Raw genomic sequence first — 17,294 nt, forward strand, 5'->3', positions numbered from 1 at the left:
ATTCCTTTCAAGTGTAAGGAGTCCTGCAACACCCTTCCGAACATGTCTGCTCACATTCCGTGTTCCCATGTGACTGAGTAAAAATGCCTGACTTTGTTGGAGAGAGGTCTTCTGTTATTGGTTTATTGATAGTACTTTATTTGAACAATCATTACTCTATTTCTACTCCATGTTGTCCTCCTCGTATGTTCCTATAGCATAGGGTTGTAACTTGAGAGCAAATGACAGCTGCTACAGCACTATTTGATCCATGACCTCTTGTCTTGAAAATTAAAATCTGCTCCCACCTAGTGGTGTTTACACAAAATTACAGCTTTGAATGTCCTGCCTGATAAAATAATTTCAGGTCTTTGGAATTCCATTTGGCCCTTTTCCAACATCTTCCATTCCTCGTTAACATGTATGTTTTTCCATTGCAGCGTGAGTGTATTTCTGTTCACGTGGGGCAAGCTGGCGTGCAGATGGGCAACACCTGCTGGGAGCTGTACTGCTTGGAGCACGGCATCCAGCCCGATGGCAGAATGGCAGAGAAAAAGCATGACGAGTCCTTCACCACCTTCTTCAGTGAGACCGGCGGTGGGAAGTACGTCCCAAGGGCCATTTTCGTCGACCTGGAACCCACCGTGATTGGTCAGTTGCTGAGCATTGTAGTGAAAGGCCAGGATATTCACAGGAGCATATGTGATGAGAAGGTGCAAGATAGAGTTGTGGCTAGGGTTTCACTCTCAGCTGAGGTACTTGGTTCCCCTTCCCTAATGTAGGTCACCTACCTCTTGGCGTCCTTTAACAAGATGCGCGACCCCCATTCCAACCTGAACCTGAATATTTCCCCCTCATTTTAGGTCTATGGGGCAAATGCGGACAACAATTCTTGAAATTGTTCCTGCTGTAATCCTTTCTATTATGTGGTCAGACACTTAATAACTGTATCTGCCTGTCGGTGGTAAAACAAGCACTTTTAGAGGACGTACATTGTCTGGGCATAATTGCCAAATAGGATTACCGTTTCCGTAGATTATTCTGCAATTGTTCCCTCTCACTCAATACTCGACCAAGTCCAATTTAAAAAGAAAGAGGAAAAAAAAAAAGAAAAGTGATCCGCATTAGTCCCTAAGACCACAAACTATGGGGGTGGAAAGTGTCCAAGTGGAAGCTTTCCTTGTAATAACGTGCATTTGAATGGGCCATTGATGGCTTTTGGATAAGTATCTACTAATGACTTAATGGGAACTATGACTCATGGCAAAACCATTTCTCATCCACTGTTTGTATCTTTAAACCACACAGATGAGGTGCGTACAGGAACCTATCGCCAGCTCTTCCACCCCGAGCAGCTCATCTCTGGGAAAGAGGACGCAGCAAATAACTACGCCCGCGGCCACTACACAATCGGCAAGGAGATCATCGACTCTGTCCTGGACAGAATCCGCAAACTGGTGAGACATTATGTCAATGTTTTTATTCAGGTTTTCGAAAAAATGTTTACTGAAAGTGTTTCTGATTCCGTGTTCTGTCTGTGTGAAGTCTGATCAGTGCACAGGTCTCCAAGGATTCCTGGTTTTCCATTCCTTCGGCGGCGGTACCGGTTCTGGGTTCACTTCTCTCCTGATGGAGCGGCTCTCTGTCGACTTTGGGAAGAAGTCCAAGCTCGAGTTTGCCATCTACCCAGCGCCCCAGGTGTCCACAGCTGTAGTAGAGCCCTACAACTCCATCCTGACCACCCACACCACCCTGGAACACTCGGACTGTGCCTTCATGGTGGACAATGAAGCCATCTACGATATCTGCCGCAGGAACCTCGACATCGAACGCCCATCCTACACCAACCTCAACAGGCTCATTAGCCAAATCGTGTCCTCAATCACCGCCTCACTTCGCTTCGATGGTGCCCTGAACGTCGACCTGACAGAGTTCCAGACCAACTTGGTGCCCTACCCTCGTATCCACTTCCCATTGGCCACCTATGCTCCAGTCATCTCTGCGGAGAAGGCCTACCACGAGCAGCTCTCTGTGGCAGAGATCACCAACGCCTGCTTTGAGCCAGCCAACCAGATGGTGAAATGTGATCCTCGCCATGGTAAATACATGGCCTGCTGTCTGCTGTACCGAGGTGACGTGGTGCCTAAAGACGTGAACTCCGCCATCGCTGCCATCAAGACCAAGAGATCCATCCAGTTTGTGGACTGGTGTCCCACAGGCTTCAAGGTTGGCATCAACTACCAACCACCAACTGTGGTTCCAGGAGGAGATCTGGCCAAGGTCCAGAGGGCCGTGTGCATGCTGAGCAACACCACTGCCATTGCTGAAGCCTGGGCTCGTCTCGACCACAAGTTTGACCTGATGTACGCCAAGAGGGCCTTTGTCCACTGGTATGTTGGGGAGGGCATGGAGGAAGGAGAGTTCTCAGAGGCCAGAGAAGACATGGCCGCTCTGGAGAAGGATTATGAAGAGGTGGGCATTGACTCGTTTGAGGAGGATGAGGAAGGAGAGGAATATTAGCAAGCTTAGATATGTCTTTAGTAGCTGTCGAAACAAAATTATATCTTATAACTATCTTCGTTGAATCTCAAGTAAATTGGCGACTGGGTTTAAAAACAACTTTGATTTTCTTCATTATCTTTTGTTTTGGCATGAAATATTTCTGAAAATGCAGTCAAGGTGGTTTTGTTTCAGTTATTGTACCTTTTTTTTTTCTTCTTTTTTTACAAACTTTATTTCAGAATAGCATTTTTTGATTTGTTTAATTTTCCCTCTGGGGGACCTCAATAAAATGATCTCAATTCATTTTAAGTCTGTCTTAAGTTTTTTTAAATGGACACGTCATATTCTTTAACCATTTAAACTTGTTGCATTTTACATAGCATTTTGCATTTGCTCCATTAGGCTGTAGTATAATATAGTTTAGATTTGAATGTACACAGCTGCCTGTAAGTTGCCTTACAATGCACTTAGGGCCTAAAACCGGTCGTTTTATAAATATCATGACTGTTCCTATATACATTCACAAATTCGTTCTGTTTTCCCTTTATTACTTTATTGTAGTCTAAAGGTGCATTCAATGGTTCATCAAATAAATTACTGCCCAGCAATAATCTTGCTAGGCAGTAACAATAAACACAATTTAAATAATTGATTTATTTAGTTAGCTAGCTGCACATAACCACGAAATGAACAGTCCATTGTAGCTTAGAAATTAATGGAAATTGTTTAATGTGAAATCAATGTATGCTACGCCATTCTGTCGTAAGACACATTTCTGTAAAATTTGAATTGCACTTGAACCGCTTAGCATTGTGGGATATAGCATTATCGGAAACTACTGAAAAGTGAGTGATAGGCTGACGTCGCCAACAAACAAGGTGAAGTTATAAACTCTCTGTGTAGTGTACATCTTTCTTTGTTAAAGGCACCCAGTGCAACTTTATGTAAACATTCAATGAAAAATAAACATTCAATTTCTAGTCTTTTTTACACGTAAGTTTCAATAACTCCATACCATTACATATCGACATTCAAGGAGCAAAGATGAGACGTCGTTGTGTGGTGAAAACTGATAGAAAATCGTAAACAACAACAATCGCCGGTGGGGAGAAGCCATTTTTCCATTGACTGGAAGCCTGCTTTATTTATTGTAGGTTACAAAAAATAAAGAAAATGGCGGCATTGTTGTTATCGATTTTGTATCAGTTCTCACCACACAACGACGTCTCATCTTTGCTGCTTAAATGTCGGTATGTAATGGTATGGAGTTATTGAAACTTACTACGTGTAAAAAAGACTAGAAATTGAATGTTTATTTTTAAGCCTCGAAAGTTGCACTCGGTGCCTTTAAGGACATCCACCAAAAAAATCTTTAATATTCACCGGATATACTTGTGCTTACTTTAACTACTGTGTTACAAAAACGAACATGAGCAGCAACATTCATAATGTGATGGGCATTGCTTAATTTAATCAAAATCATAATAGCAGACACACATGATCCGAGAACTAATCATTTGTAGCAACCTTCTGGTTACAAGTGAACGCGCTCTCCCTTCTGAGCTATGCCGACATTTTTACATTTAAGTCGAATAAACTAAATGGCTTAAATAAAGTTGAGGGAGGGATTCTAAATGGAGCAAACAGGCAAACCATTAAAAAAATGTAATGTCGAGTGTGTGTGTGTGTGTGTGTGTGTGTGTGTGGTAGTAACTCGGGGAACGTATGTTATTGACCGTATTCCTTCACATCTAGTTCATCGAAATAAGCTCACAAAAAGGTGAGTCCATTCAGTTGGACTCCTTGGAGTCTCATGCTGTGTCTGAAATCGCGCACTTCTATACTTAGGCCACGTTTATACATAGCAGGGCATTTAGAGAAAGGAATATTACCCCCCCTCCGTTTTCAAAAAGAACTTCGTGCACACAACATCGTTTTCAAAAAAGTTGTCATTTACATCAACCCGCATAAATACGCCGTTGAGCACCATTATAACTATGCCAAACCAATGGGCGGGAGTTTAGATAAAGGAAGGATAAAGCCATGCAAGCGAATCAGAATCCTCTGAATAAACAACAACGAGCGACTTCCTGTTCCTTTCAAAACAACAGTTTCACGCTATGGTTTCACGCTCTATGGTTTCACGTGCACAAGATGGCGTCTCTTAACTTCCGGGTTTTCCGTGGTTTGCACGACTGTTACCGGTTGTAGTGGAGAAGCAGTAACATTTCATCTCAGATCTACTTTACAATTTGTAGAAGGTTACGCTAGATGAATCCATTTATTAAGTGGTAGCACAAAATAAATGTACTTTCTACAATATAAATTAAAAACTTGTAGATATAGATATCTGTATATATATATATAGATAGATTTAGAGATAGATAGATAGATTTAGAGATCGATAGATACATTTAGATAGATAGATAGATAGATAGATAGATAGATAGATAGATAGATAGAGATTTGTTATGAATGAGATTGTAAATTATGAATTAATTCAAAGAGCTTGAAGAAAATGAAAGGAGACTATGTTTGTACTGGTAAAATACTCTACTGGCTTATTCTGATAAAAAAGTCAAAAGCAACAACCATTCTGTGTTTTCAAGTCTTTAATTACACTGAAGAAAAAAAAAGAAAAAATATCACGGGGCCACATGAAAGATTTATGGTTGATTTATAAACATCTCGTTGTCATAACTTGTGATTTTTTTCCTTACTCATCACACACCACTGACTTCAGATTTTCAAGCAACCTGCCATGTAAAAGTAAAAAAATAAGTAATCTCACTTCTCCCTAATGACTGCAGCAACCTCTGTATCTTTGTAGATCCTCTGGACTACCATGTCCTCTTCTGCAAACACAACAAAGTCACACCACTCCATTCCTGTAATGAGAGGCTGGCCTTGGACCTGCCAGTAGTAGCCGTGCTGTTCTTTTAATTTCAAGGTGTCGCTTTGTAATTTCAGGTATGTACAGTCAACGTAGCTTTTGGCATTTGGGCATTTGATCTCCAACAGGCGTGGATTTTCAGTTGGATCAAACCCAACCCCGTCAGGAGATGACCCTAACCAGGGAGCATCAGGCTGAATGACAAAGCCGCAAGGCCATTAACTGGTGTTCTTTTCTTTCTTTCTTTCTTTCTTTCTTTCTTTCTTTCTTTCTTTCTTTCTTTCTTTCTTTCTTTCATGTTCATGTTTATTTCGAATATGTAGACAAAACAAAAACAAACACATTTTGCAAAAAAAACAACAATAAAACCATTCAAGAATGAATAACAAAACAAAAATAATAATAGTAATAGCAAAAAGAAACAAGAAATAAAAATAATCATTAATGTAAACATCCGAAAAGGAGTGAGAAGAAGTAAAAACGTATGTAGTCCCACCCCTCTTATTACTTGCTCTGTATGTTTAATGATAATAATAATGATAATAATAAATGTATATAAAAATGTTATGTTATATAAATAAATATACATATGTAAGTATGTACATATATATATCTACAACATACATTTAACAAGTAACAGTATGAATGTGACACAACAGCGTGTATACCTAAACATACACAAACCTACTGACTCTTAGTGCAGTTCACTATATCCTGTGAAGAATAAATTTTTCTACATTATTTTAAAAACATTGATGCTTGGACATTGCTTATGTACTTCGCTCAGATTGTTCCACAACTTGACACCTGTGATGGAAATGCGAAAACTTTTCATGGTGGAATTTCTCATCTGAATTTTAAAATTGAGTTCTCTCAAACTATGCCCCCCCTCACGTTCACTAAACATGTTTTGAATGTTCAATGGTAACAAATGGTTCCTAGCCCTGTACATAGTTATTGCTGTTTTATATGAGACGATGTCTGTGAATTTTAATAATTTTGACTGTAGAAATAGTGGATTGGTATGTTCCAGATAGCCGACCTTGTGAATGATCCTTACCGCTCTTTTTTCTAAAATTATTAGTGACTGTAATGAACTTTTGTAATTGTTACCCCAGACTTCAGTACAGTAGTTTAAATAAGGCAAGACTAAAGAACAGTAGAGAGTGTGAAGAGACTTATGATCCAGAACCTGATTTGCTTTATTTATGACTGCTATACTTCTTGCTACTTTGTATTTTACATGTGTAATATGTGGTTTCCAGCTGAGCTTGTCGTCAATTGTTACACCAAGAAATTTGATTTTGTGCACTTGCTCAATAGCCACCCCATCAATTTATATCTTTAACTGTGTGTTTAACCTGAACCTTCCAAAGAACATAAACTTGGTCTTGCTCACATTTAAAGATAATTTGTTCCAGTCAAACCATAATTTCAGTTTGTACAACTCTTCATTTATGTTCTTTTGTAATGTATCTAGATCATCACCAGAGCAAAATACATTAGTGTCATCTGCGAAAAGTACCATAGACAGCAACTTGGATACTTGGCAAATATCATTTATGTACAGTATAAAAAGTTTTGGTCCCAATACTGACCCCTGGGAGACTCCACAAGCAATTTCCAAGCAATTTGAGCTATGGTTACCCAGCTTCACAAACTGTTTCCGTCTGTCCAAATAGCTTTTTATCCAGTCTATTGCCATGCCTCTTATACCAATTTTCTCCAGTTTATTAATTAATATATTGTGATTGATAGTGTCAAAAGCTTTTCTGAGGTCAATGAAGATGCCAATTGCATATTGATGATTATCAATTGCGTCTGTGATTCTTTCAATGGATTCCATCAATGCCTGAGAAGTTGATCTTTTAGTTCTAAAACCATATTGACTCTCTGAGAGTACATTAGGTCTTTCCTGGAATTAATCTAATCTGCTATTAAATAGTTTCTCCAGTATTTTTGAAAATTGAGGCAGTAGTGAGACAGGTCTGTAGTTTATAAAGAGGTGTTTGCTCCCATTTTTATACAGTGGAATGACCTTTGCTATTTTCATTTGATTTGGAAATGAACCGGTTTGAAATGATAAATTGCATATGTGAGTAAGTGGCTTAGAAATCCCCTCAATGACCAGTTTGACCAGTGACATGTCAATATCATTAAAAATCTGTTGATTGTTTATTTTTACAGTTCTTTACTATGTCCAATATTTCCTTCTCTTCGACTCTCTCAAGGAGCATTGAGCATGGATTTTTGTTCACCAGATCCCCCATATGCTTCCCTTCCACCCCTCGATCCATAATTTTACTCTCTAGATCAGGGCCTACATTAACAAAAAAGTGATTGAAGCGATCTGCCACCTCCTCCATATTGTAATTTTCAATATCATCTTCTTTGAAATATTTAGGTAAGCTGTTTTGTTTGACACCATCTCTTATGATACTGTTTAATATGTTCCATATCCCTTTTATATTATCTTTATTACGATCTAGTTTATTCTTATAGTATTCTTTCCTACTTATCCTTATTATACTGATTAACTTATTTTTATATTTTTTATATTTATCCTCTTTGGTTCTCTGTGTAATAGAATTCCTGTATAATGCTTTTTTTTTTTTTACAAGCATTTTATAAACCTTTCGTTAACCATGGACAGTTATCATATGCTCTTTTTTTGTTGTATTCTTTGATTGGACAATGTTTATCATACTCTGCCTTAAATATCTCCAAAAATATATTATAAGCACCGTCCACATCTTTTTCATTATAAATCATGTCCCAGTTCTGTGATACTAGATCCTGTATTAACATATGAATTGATATGTCTGTCTTGATCCGTCTAAATATTTTTTGTTTTTCTGTCCTATTCTTATAAATATAATCAATTACCGTAAACACTGGCAGGTGGTCGGTAATATCGCAGACTAATAACCCACTTATTTTGTTATCAATTACATTGGTAAATATGTTGTCTATGAGAGTGGCACTATGAGATGTGATTCTACACTGTAAAACAGGACAGCTCCGTTTAGTTAAGTCCACTTACTTCCTCTCTTTAACACAAAGAGCTCTAACAAGTTTTGGATTTTGAACTCATCTGCGTGAGTTTTAAAAAGTAGAACTTACTGTTATTAATTGTGTTGACTATTTGAAAATGTTATCAGATAAGTATGTGTTGATTGAACTTGGGTTTCAAAGTTATCAGATGGGGGGGCGGGGCGTGGGGGAAAAGGCGGGAGTGGGCCAATGGGAGCTACAAAATTAATATTTGGACTTTTGAGTTGAATTGTCTTCTTTAATTCATGGCAAGGCTGAAGCATGAACAGAATAATTTAAACACCGCAGATAAGTCATATATCATATCGAAATACAGACACTTTGTAGTAAATGATCAAGGACTACTTCGACACGCGGGAAGAGACTATGCCTGACAACGGCCTAGAACCGAGGCGGAGTAACACGACGCGGGGACCGAAGTGACGAGTGGTGAACGTGTCGAAGTAGATTTTTTTACACAAGGCTGAGGAACAGCAGGTGAGTTTAGCCTCGTATCTATCTCTAATTAAGTCTTTTAACATTAACCTCATGTGTAGTAACGTAATAACGTTAAATGTGTAGGTTGTGCTTTTTTAATAGCCTGGAAAATGTGACTGCAACATTAGTTTTTATTCGAGCCCGACATGAGTTAGCTAGTTTGCTAGTTAGCCACCTAACGGTTGAGGATGCGTGTTAGGGCTGCTGTCACTTCGTGCTCGTGCTTTGCTCACTTTGTATTTTATATTGACTAGTTACTCCAATTCATTTAGTAAAGTTGTTTTAACATGGATATTATGCCGATAATTAATAATGAGCAGCATGCACTGTTTTTTTCCATGTCCGTTTATTTAGTTTAGTTACATGTTAACACAGCGTAAAACGTCTCGTCTTGTGTTTGTATTAGGGGTTGCGTGCCGCGTCAACGCGGTTTAAATTCACGTCACGACTGAGTGTTTACCACCTAGTTCAAGTCGCTCGAACACATCTACCCATGACAGCTTGCAATTTGATGAATTAACTGAAAATGAACGTCATTTATAGATAAAAAATATATTGTTTTAACTAACGTTAAGTGTCTGAGAACAGTTGAATTATTACTTTGGTTGACAGAGGAGTAGGCTGATGACAGAGGAGAGGATATGTGATGGCACAGGGCTGTTTACCAGTTTAAACCATTGAGTTGAACAGATTGTAAAATATATTTATTTTAATGTTTAGTCAGAGAGGTAGGAAAGGAAGGATAGGATATATTAAATGCTTAACTAATCATTATCAACAGGTTGGAGGTTTTAGAGCCTACTTAACTCATGTTGGCACTACTGATGAATTGAATAATAACATTGATTTGTGTTTTTGTTTTATTCAGTTTATAATGTAATATTCAACATCACAATTTACAGTCTTCAAAATTAACAGCAACACTACTTATAACAAACCCAAACTGAATATTTTAAACACCATAAAGGTTTTAATTCTTGCAGGGTTGTTGAATCATACTGCATAAGTGTTAGCTAAACGTAATCCAATAAACTAAATGTAATTGAAAATAACATAGAATATTGGTTTATAGTTGTTGTTTTTTGTAGTTAATAGATAACTGTTCTTAACCACTAGTTGTCTAAATAAATGTTATGTTAATTTAATTTTACATTTTTCTGTTCACAGAATTCAAGCACGTCCAGTTCATGTGGAAATGTAAGTTTTGTGCCTTTTCCTCCAGTGGCCAAGGAAAAATAATACAGCATTATAAAGAGCATCATGGACATCACCGGAGGCCTTGTCTGCATTTATCAAGACTGTTTGAACACATTTCAAACCCAAACTGAACTTAAAAACCACTTGAAAGAACATTCAAAAGGTCATAAAATTGTGACCAAGTTATGCTGTGATTTGTGTACATTCTCAGAGCCTAGTAACATTATCAAATATTGTGCCCATCTGAAGACTCATTTGAGGAACAGGGAAACAGTTAAATGTCCGTTTGCAGGTTGCTCTTTCAAGTCCAATGTACTGTCAACATTTACTTCTCATAGAAGTCGCTATCATAGGTTGTCCACCTTAAACAGTTTAAGACCAGAGCTTTTTGTACACCATGCACTTACAAATGCAGTGCTAGAAGAGGATTCTGTTTCTGGGACTGAGGCATCAACTTCATATGATTCAGTACCCGAGGGTGTACCTCCTCTTGAAAATGGAGAGTCAATTAAACGTCAGTTGGCATCTTTATTTATCCGTATGCAAACAATTCTGCATGTTTCAAATTCTGCAGTACAGGAAGTAATTGATGAGTTATTTGACATTGGAGACTTTGCCTATAAAAATATTAAAACAATTATAGAGAAAGTTTTGGAGGAAAATAACTGTGCAGCTGATGCCTCTGTTGTAACATCATTGTCTGATGAAATACAATCGTTGAACCCACTCAAATTTCTTTCAAGAGCAGGGCCTTTGGGCACAGAACTTAAAAGGCAGTCATTTTACAGAAAGATTTTTACAGTGATTGAACCGGTTGAATATGTGCTAAATCCACAACAAAAAAATCATTCATTTGTTTATGTTCCTATTTTAGATTTGTTAAGTAAGTTGTTGGAAAGAAGTGAGATTCTAGAGACATTACAGAGATCCAATGGACAGGAAGGTCATTACTGCTCATTTCAAGATGGTGAATACTTTAGAAAACAAACTTTTTGCTGAAGAATTAGGCATAGCTCTTGGCTTATACATTGATGATTTTGAAATCTGTAATCCATTGGGAACTTCAAGAAAGAAACATAAGTTGTGTGGTATATATTGGGTGATAGCTAACTTACCCATAAGACTTAGATCAACATTATCATCAATTTATCTAGCTGCATTGTGCAAAACTGTACATATAAAACAATATGATTACAGCAAAGTTTTGGAGCCTCTGATTAGAGACCTTCAGCATTTAGAGACGACTGGTGTATTTGTGAAAAGACTTGGGTCTTGTGTCAAAGGTACTGTTTTGTATGTGTCTGCCGATAACTTAGGTGCACACTCCCTTGCTGGATACCAAGAGTCTTTCAACGTGGAGAAATTTAGCAGATTTTGTTTGGCTAACCTTAAAGATATTCAGCATCATGATGTCAGAAGTGGGGCATTTACTTTGAGAACACCAGAACTGTTTGATGAAGCCATTAATGTGCTTACCACAACTAATGCCTCGTGTGTTCATGGTTTGAAGAGAGACTGTCCTTTAAGCAGACTTGCCCACTTTCATTCTGCAAAAGGTTTTCCACCTGATTTTCTGCACGATTTATTGGAGGGAATTGTACCTGTGGAACTATGTATATGTCTTTCAGATCTTATTGCTAAAAAGTATTTCACATTGAATGATCTTAATGATAGAATAGCATCATTTCCTTTTCAGTTTTCTGACAAAACTAACAGGCCTCAGACAATACCAACAAACTTTTAAAAAAAAAAAGAACAATTGGTGGCAACGGACACGAGAACTGGACACTTCTGAGATTTCTTCCACTGTTGATTGGCCATCATATTCCAGAGAGTGAAAAGACTTGGTCTGTGATCCTTGAACTGAAAGACATTGTGGAGGTGTTATCAAGCCCCTCATTCACAACAGAAACCCTGTGCTACCTACAAGCCAAAATTTCTGACCACAGACAGTTGCTCTTAAAATTATTTCCTGGTACTAAATTACGCCCTAAACATCATTATCTTGAACATTATCCTGTTCTGATTCAGAAATTTGGACCATTAATTGAGTTCTGGACAATACGATTTGAGGCAAAACATTCTTTTTTTAAAAGAATGGTTCACAATACTGGCAATTTCAAAAATATTCTGCACACGTTGGCCACAAGACATCAACTGATGTTGTCATATTACTTGGAGATGCCAACTATTTTCAAGCCAAGCATTGAGACTGGACGAGTATCAGTTGTGTCTGTGGGCATCCTAGATGCTGCAATCAGAGAGGCTGTATGGAATAAGTTTGAAGGTCTGGACTCTGTTTCACTCACCTCCATTGCTTACTTGAATGGGACAAAATATTCTAAAGGCATGGTACTCTCAGTTGGACAGACGTGTGGACTGCCAGATTTTGGGAGAGTATTGGAGATCTGTGTAGTGGATGGTTGCATATCATTCATTACTGAACTATTCACAGCGACCTTCCAAGAGCATCTCAGGTGTTACCAGCTCGCCAGAAGAGATCCTGCAACAATTGTGGTCATTGATCCGGACCGTCTGAATGACTACATTCCCCTTGCTGCATACCCTGTTGAAGAAAAGCTGCTCGTCACTCCAAGGACATTCATGTTACATTAAGGTAATATTTGATTGGGTTGGTTTGTCATACATTTAAACAAACTCTTAATCTTTGGACCACATAACGGGATATAAACTGCACTTAAAAGGTTAGACGACACTATTTGCTATATAACGATGTAGTGTAGAAATGGCTACCTGATCTCTGAATTCACCCTCCCTATCTGTTGTAATCTCTCTGCTGTTTTAACTCCATTCACAGCTTCTTTTAGATTTATGTTATTTACTGTTTAATGAAGCGTTTTCTTGTTTGTTCACTGTGTTTCAGTTCTTGGTATCTCATCAATGATGCTTCTCAGAGTCATCGTCTCACCTCAGGAAATAAGACGTGTCACCCTACAGGAGGTTCCCCCATCAGTTGATGAGTTATGTGTAGTTCTGGGCAACACTCTGGGCCTCCGTGGGAAGTTCCTTTTACAGTTTGAAGATCCAGACTTTGGGAATGAGCTCTGCAATTTGACAGACATCAAGGACCTACCAACTGAACGAGCCACACTGAAAGTTCTGTTCACGTTTTCTGAACCAGTTTCTGACTCGACATTAGATACTGCAAGCCTTAGTTCCCAGAATAGTGCAAGCCCCAGTTCCCAGAATAGTGCTAGCCCCGAGCCCCCTAGTAGTGGTGATTCTTCAGAATGGCCTGATCACTTTGTTATTTCAGATTTCTCCCATGACGTTGAGTTTCAGCTGAGGGTAGCAAATGATGCCTATGCCAAGGATGGAGCTGTGACGGTCATCTCAAAGAGTGTGAAGAGTGAAATACTGGACAGACTGGCTGATAGCATAACCAGAATCACTTGCTATCCAACTAAAGACAATTTAGAAAGCGTAGCCAAAGCTCTTGTTGCAAAGCATCCTTGTCTCAGGGAGCCGGGTTCAGGTAAAGGATGGTACTGCTGGAGATTCAGCCTGATATTCAAGATGGGCAATTACCGTCAGAGGATGATGGCAGCTGGATGCCCTGAAGTTCTTGTAAATAAAAGAAAAAGAAAGGGAAACACCAAGCCAGTCAAGAAGGCAAAAAAGGGAGAGATCCACTACTTACCAGAGCCACCTGATGGACAAAGTACTGTTAAATCAGAGAAGGATCGTGAGACCATGCTTTTGGAAGTGCAGAAGAGAGAGCCAGATTTGCACCTGCTCGATGAATTGATGACTGCAACATTCTCCCAGCGAAGACAAGAGATCATTGGTGACGAGCCACTCATTTCTGCAGTCAAGGGCAGATGGCCTGCATTGTTTAGTGAGAGACAGGTAATTCTTTGCCAACTGAGTACAGCATAGAAATCCTATATTTTGTTGTTTTAGGTAGTCAAACTATGCACTATATGTTTCAATCATATTTGTGTTTTCTGTGTGTCCCTTAGAGCTCTATGCTGCTCTTATTTTTCCCTCACTCATTGCCCTTTTCTCTGCTGTTTTATTATTGGTTTCAGCTCAGTGCTGAGTTCAGTAGAATCGTCACCAAAGACCTGCTGGAGTCATTCCTGGATGGACTTGATGCCTTGGTGCCAGGTGTTCTACAGATGTACGGAGAAGCTGCTGCATCAGGCAGGAGGGTGCGCCTGAGCAGTGTTCTCAGTTGTCTTCAAAAGGAGGTATGTACTGCACAGAAATCATTTCTTGTTAATGTACTAAAATTAGTATTCTGGCTTGGGTATCTTATTCACAAACTCTTGTCTTGTTCTTGTAGGACACGAACCAAAACAAAAGAGCAGCTGTCCTACTTGGTCTTCCATGCTACCTTGCAGAAGATTCCTCTGACATAATCAGGATGTGTGATGTAAGACACCGTATTTACACATTTTATATTACATTGTTTTGTTTTAACATTTTTTATTTTCATAAGTCGTAAGGGGTAATTTTTTACAAATAAAATAGTAAATGAGTGAAAAATTAATGAAATGTGCCCTTAATTTAAATTGAAAATGTAATGAAACCTAAAATGCAGTAACTTAACCAATATGTAATAAAATATCCAGACTTATATTGTTTTTAAATAATGTAATGTTAACTTATCACATTAGGCTACTTTTTAAAATAGCTTAGTATGTAGTATAGTATATCAGAGAAGGGTTTGCTGGGATGATAAAGTAGTGGGCTGCATCCTAGATTTTTTTTTTTGGACCACATGTTATATGCTAGTTAAGAGGTGTGTCCCAGAGTTTCTGTCCATGTGCATGTAGCTGTGTGATGCATAGTCTATTATAATCATTCTTTCATTTCAAATGCAATGTATATAACATTGAATTCTTATTTATACTTAAAATCAGAATATACTACATTTTTGAGAAATGGAGAACATTCAGTACATTTTCTCTCAGTTTAGCTCCTCCTAGTGGCCAAAATTACTGTTGGTTTGTTTTATTATTTGGGCTTAACAATGAACATTCAGAAAGGCAATGACAACACTCACTCAATTAATGTCAAAGACATTTGTAGCCTTTCTCTATTAGCCTAGCAGTGATGTTTAAGTCAGTCAGTTAAGATGTGTGTTTTTGTCTTTATGTTTCCAGGCTCATGGTGAAACCCTTGACGTGCTAATGAGCGGGATGCAAGTTGGAATGTTGATTGGACACGAAGGCCCTCTGCATGATGCATTTCCATTGGATGTTTTCAACGTGGCTCTGGTAGTAGAGGAGAAGATAATCCTACATGACCTCCGAGATGTGTCCACAGGCTTTGCCATGTTACTGGGTGCAATCTACTGCCTAAACCTTAAGTACCCACGTAATATGAAGTATTCTTTTGAGTTCCTTCAGAGGGTTGTCATGAACATTAAACCGGACCAATGTTCAGCCAGAATCCATGGACTCAGAAATAAAATGCTTAGATATCGCATGTAAACAAAGAAATGCACTTGTCAAGCAACTACTAGGAGGCAGCAGTTATTTGGGAAGCTTGCCTTGTTCTTTACACTAGCATACAGGTTTTCATCGGCTTAGTTTGTTCAGCACAAGTCAGGTATGCGTGACAAATGTGTCACTTGTGAAGTTGAAAAATCTGAAATTGTTGAAAAATCTAAAATAGTTTAAATGTGCAAAACATTTTGAGGCATAATGAAAACAAACTTTTGTGGTTAAAGAATCTTTTAGACGTGGATGTTGATGTTTTGTAAAGCTCTGCGTATACCACATTTTTCCTCTGTACAACTTCGCCATACTTATTCTCTCATTCACAGTTTTAAAATTGTGTTCAATTAACAGTTCAATTAAGTGAAATGTGAGTAAGTATTTATAATGTACACCATTGTTTTTGTTCATATGACGATATGGACCGGTTATCTCACTTTTTGCCTCTTATGACACCTGCCCATCTGTCCCCCTTTCCTCAGCACTCTCGGTTGTCAACCTCAGTGAGGCCTGTTTTGATGCAAAGACATGTTTAAGATGTATCAATGTTCCACATTGTTCATATTCATGTCGAGATTTTATGATTATCTGTTTACTATCTCACATACGTCATTGTTCAACCCCACCTCACCTTCTTTCTTTCTACGAGTCCACCCTCTGTCTCGCTGTCAGTCCACCCACCTCTGTCTGTCTGTCTGTCTGTCTGTCTGCAAGTCCACCCTCTGTCTGACTGTCATGTCTGTCTGCAAGTCCACCCTCTGTACATTACAGAGACATACATTGGGTATGGCATGTTAAAACCTTTAACTTCTGTTAAAGTTTATATAAATGTATTTATAAAATAAATGTTCTTGGACAAATGCAAGAATTCAGTGTGACGCTCTGTCATTTACCATGCAAGTTGAAACAAATTTAGAATTTTAATCCTCTTAACTTTAAATGGGGAGTCGTATAAATACGGCTAAGTTAGTTTAACTCAGAACTGTGAGTTACAATAATAATGAAATATCTGTTTGTTTTACTAGCTAAAGAATGTTATTGTATTGATAATGTTTAAAAAAATGTTGTTTTAACTCACAGTATCAAGTTTAAACAAGATGTGATTAAAAGTTTTCATGTATCAATGATGTATAATTATATTTTGTTTCAACTAATGGTATCAAGTTATGATTACAAGTGATTAAAAGTTAAGTCAACTTTGACAACTTAAAAAACAACATTGTGACAACTAGAACAGTGTAGTATAATCAACCTTTTGAACTTTATTTTCAGAGTTGAAACAAAGGTAATCTTAAATTGAGTTTTAAGGCAGCAGGTGAACCTTCATTTGCAAGTTGAACTGACCTGAAATGTCTTACAGTGTACTGGGTCTAGTGATTGAAGGAAGTAGGCACATACTGTGTATTGTATTTATAAAATCCTCTGTACTTTTATGATTGCTATGTTTCAATAGATCTATGTTGGTATCTCCACATATAAATCTATTTGTATTAACTATTCCTGAGAACATGCCTCCCATCCAGTCCTTAAAAGTATCAATACTTGAATCGGGCGCCCTATATACACAACTGATTAGCATATTTTTTTTGTTTTCCATGCAGATCTCAATTGTAATGCATTCGAGAAGGTTATCAACCACCTGTGACATAGCCTCTACAATCTTGAAATTGAAGTTTGTATCCACATAAATTGCTACTCCTCCTCCACCCTTGTTAAGTCTGTTT

At 38.1% G+C, this 17,294-nt stretch overlaps 2 protein-coding genes across 3 annotated transcripts; both read left to right on the top strand.

The window, feature by feature from the left end:
* The first annotated feature begins 383 nt into the window (after positions 1 to 383).
* LOC132448204 (tubulin alpha chain-like) lies at positions 384 to 2,790 on the top strand. Its single transcript, XM_060039305.1, has 3 exons — positions 384 to 630; positions 1,288 to 1,436; positions 1,525 to 2,790. The coding sequence occupies exons 1-3, from the start codon at positions 399 to 401 to the stop codon at positions 2,497 to 2,499; spliced, it is 1,356 nt and encodes a 451-aa protein (XP_059895288.1). The 5' UTR covers positions 384 to 398; the 3' UTR covers positions 2,500 to 2,790.
* A 7,279-nt stretch (positions 2,791 to 10,069) lies between these two features.
* LOC132448746 (uncharacterized) lies at positions 10,070 to 16,438 on the top strand. 2 transcript variants are annotated; one of them, XM_060040256.1, is made up of 6 exons: positions 10,070 to 10,102; positions 12,558 to 12,719; positions 12,987 to 13,972; positions 14,155 to 14,316; positions 14,412 to 14,501; positions 15,235 to 16,438. In XM_060040256.1, the coding sequence occupies exons 3-6, from the start codon at positions 13,004 to 13,006 to the stop codon at positions 15,562 to 15,564; spliced, it is 1,551 nt and encodes a 516-aa protein (XP_059896239.1). In that variant the 5' UTR covers positions 10,070 to 10,102; positions 12,558 to 12,719; positions 12,987 to 13,003; the 3' UTR covers positions 15,565 to 16,438. The 2 variants fall into 2 exon arrangements, with proteins under 2 accessions (XP_059896239.1, XP_059896238.1); XM_060040255.1 differs by lacking the exon at positions 10,070 to 10,102 and having other exon boundaries at positions 11,695 to 12,719.
* The last annotated feature ends 856 nt before the right edge of the window (positions 16,439 to 17,294 follow it).

Source organism: Gadus macrocephalus, chromosome 20 (genome assembly GCF_031168955.1).
Source record: "Gadus macrocephalus chromosome 20, ASM3116895v1".
In the NCBI taxonomy this organism is placed as follows: Eukaryota; Metazoa; Chordata; class Actinopteri; order Gadiformes; family Gadidae; genus Gadus; species Gadus macrocephalus.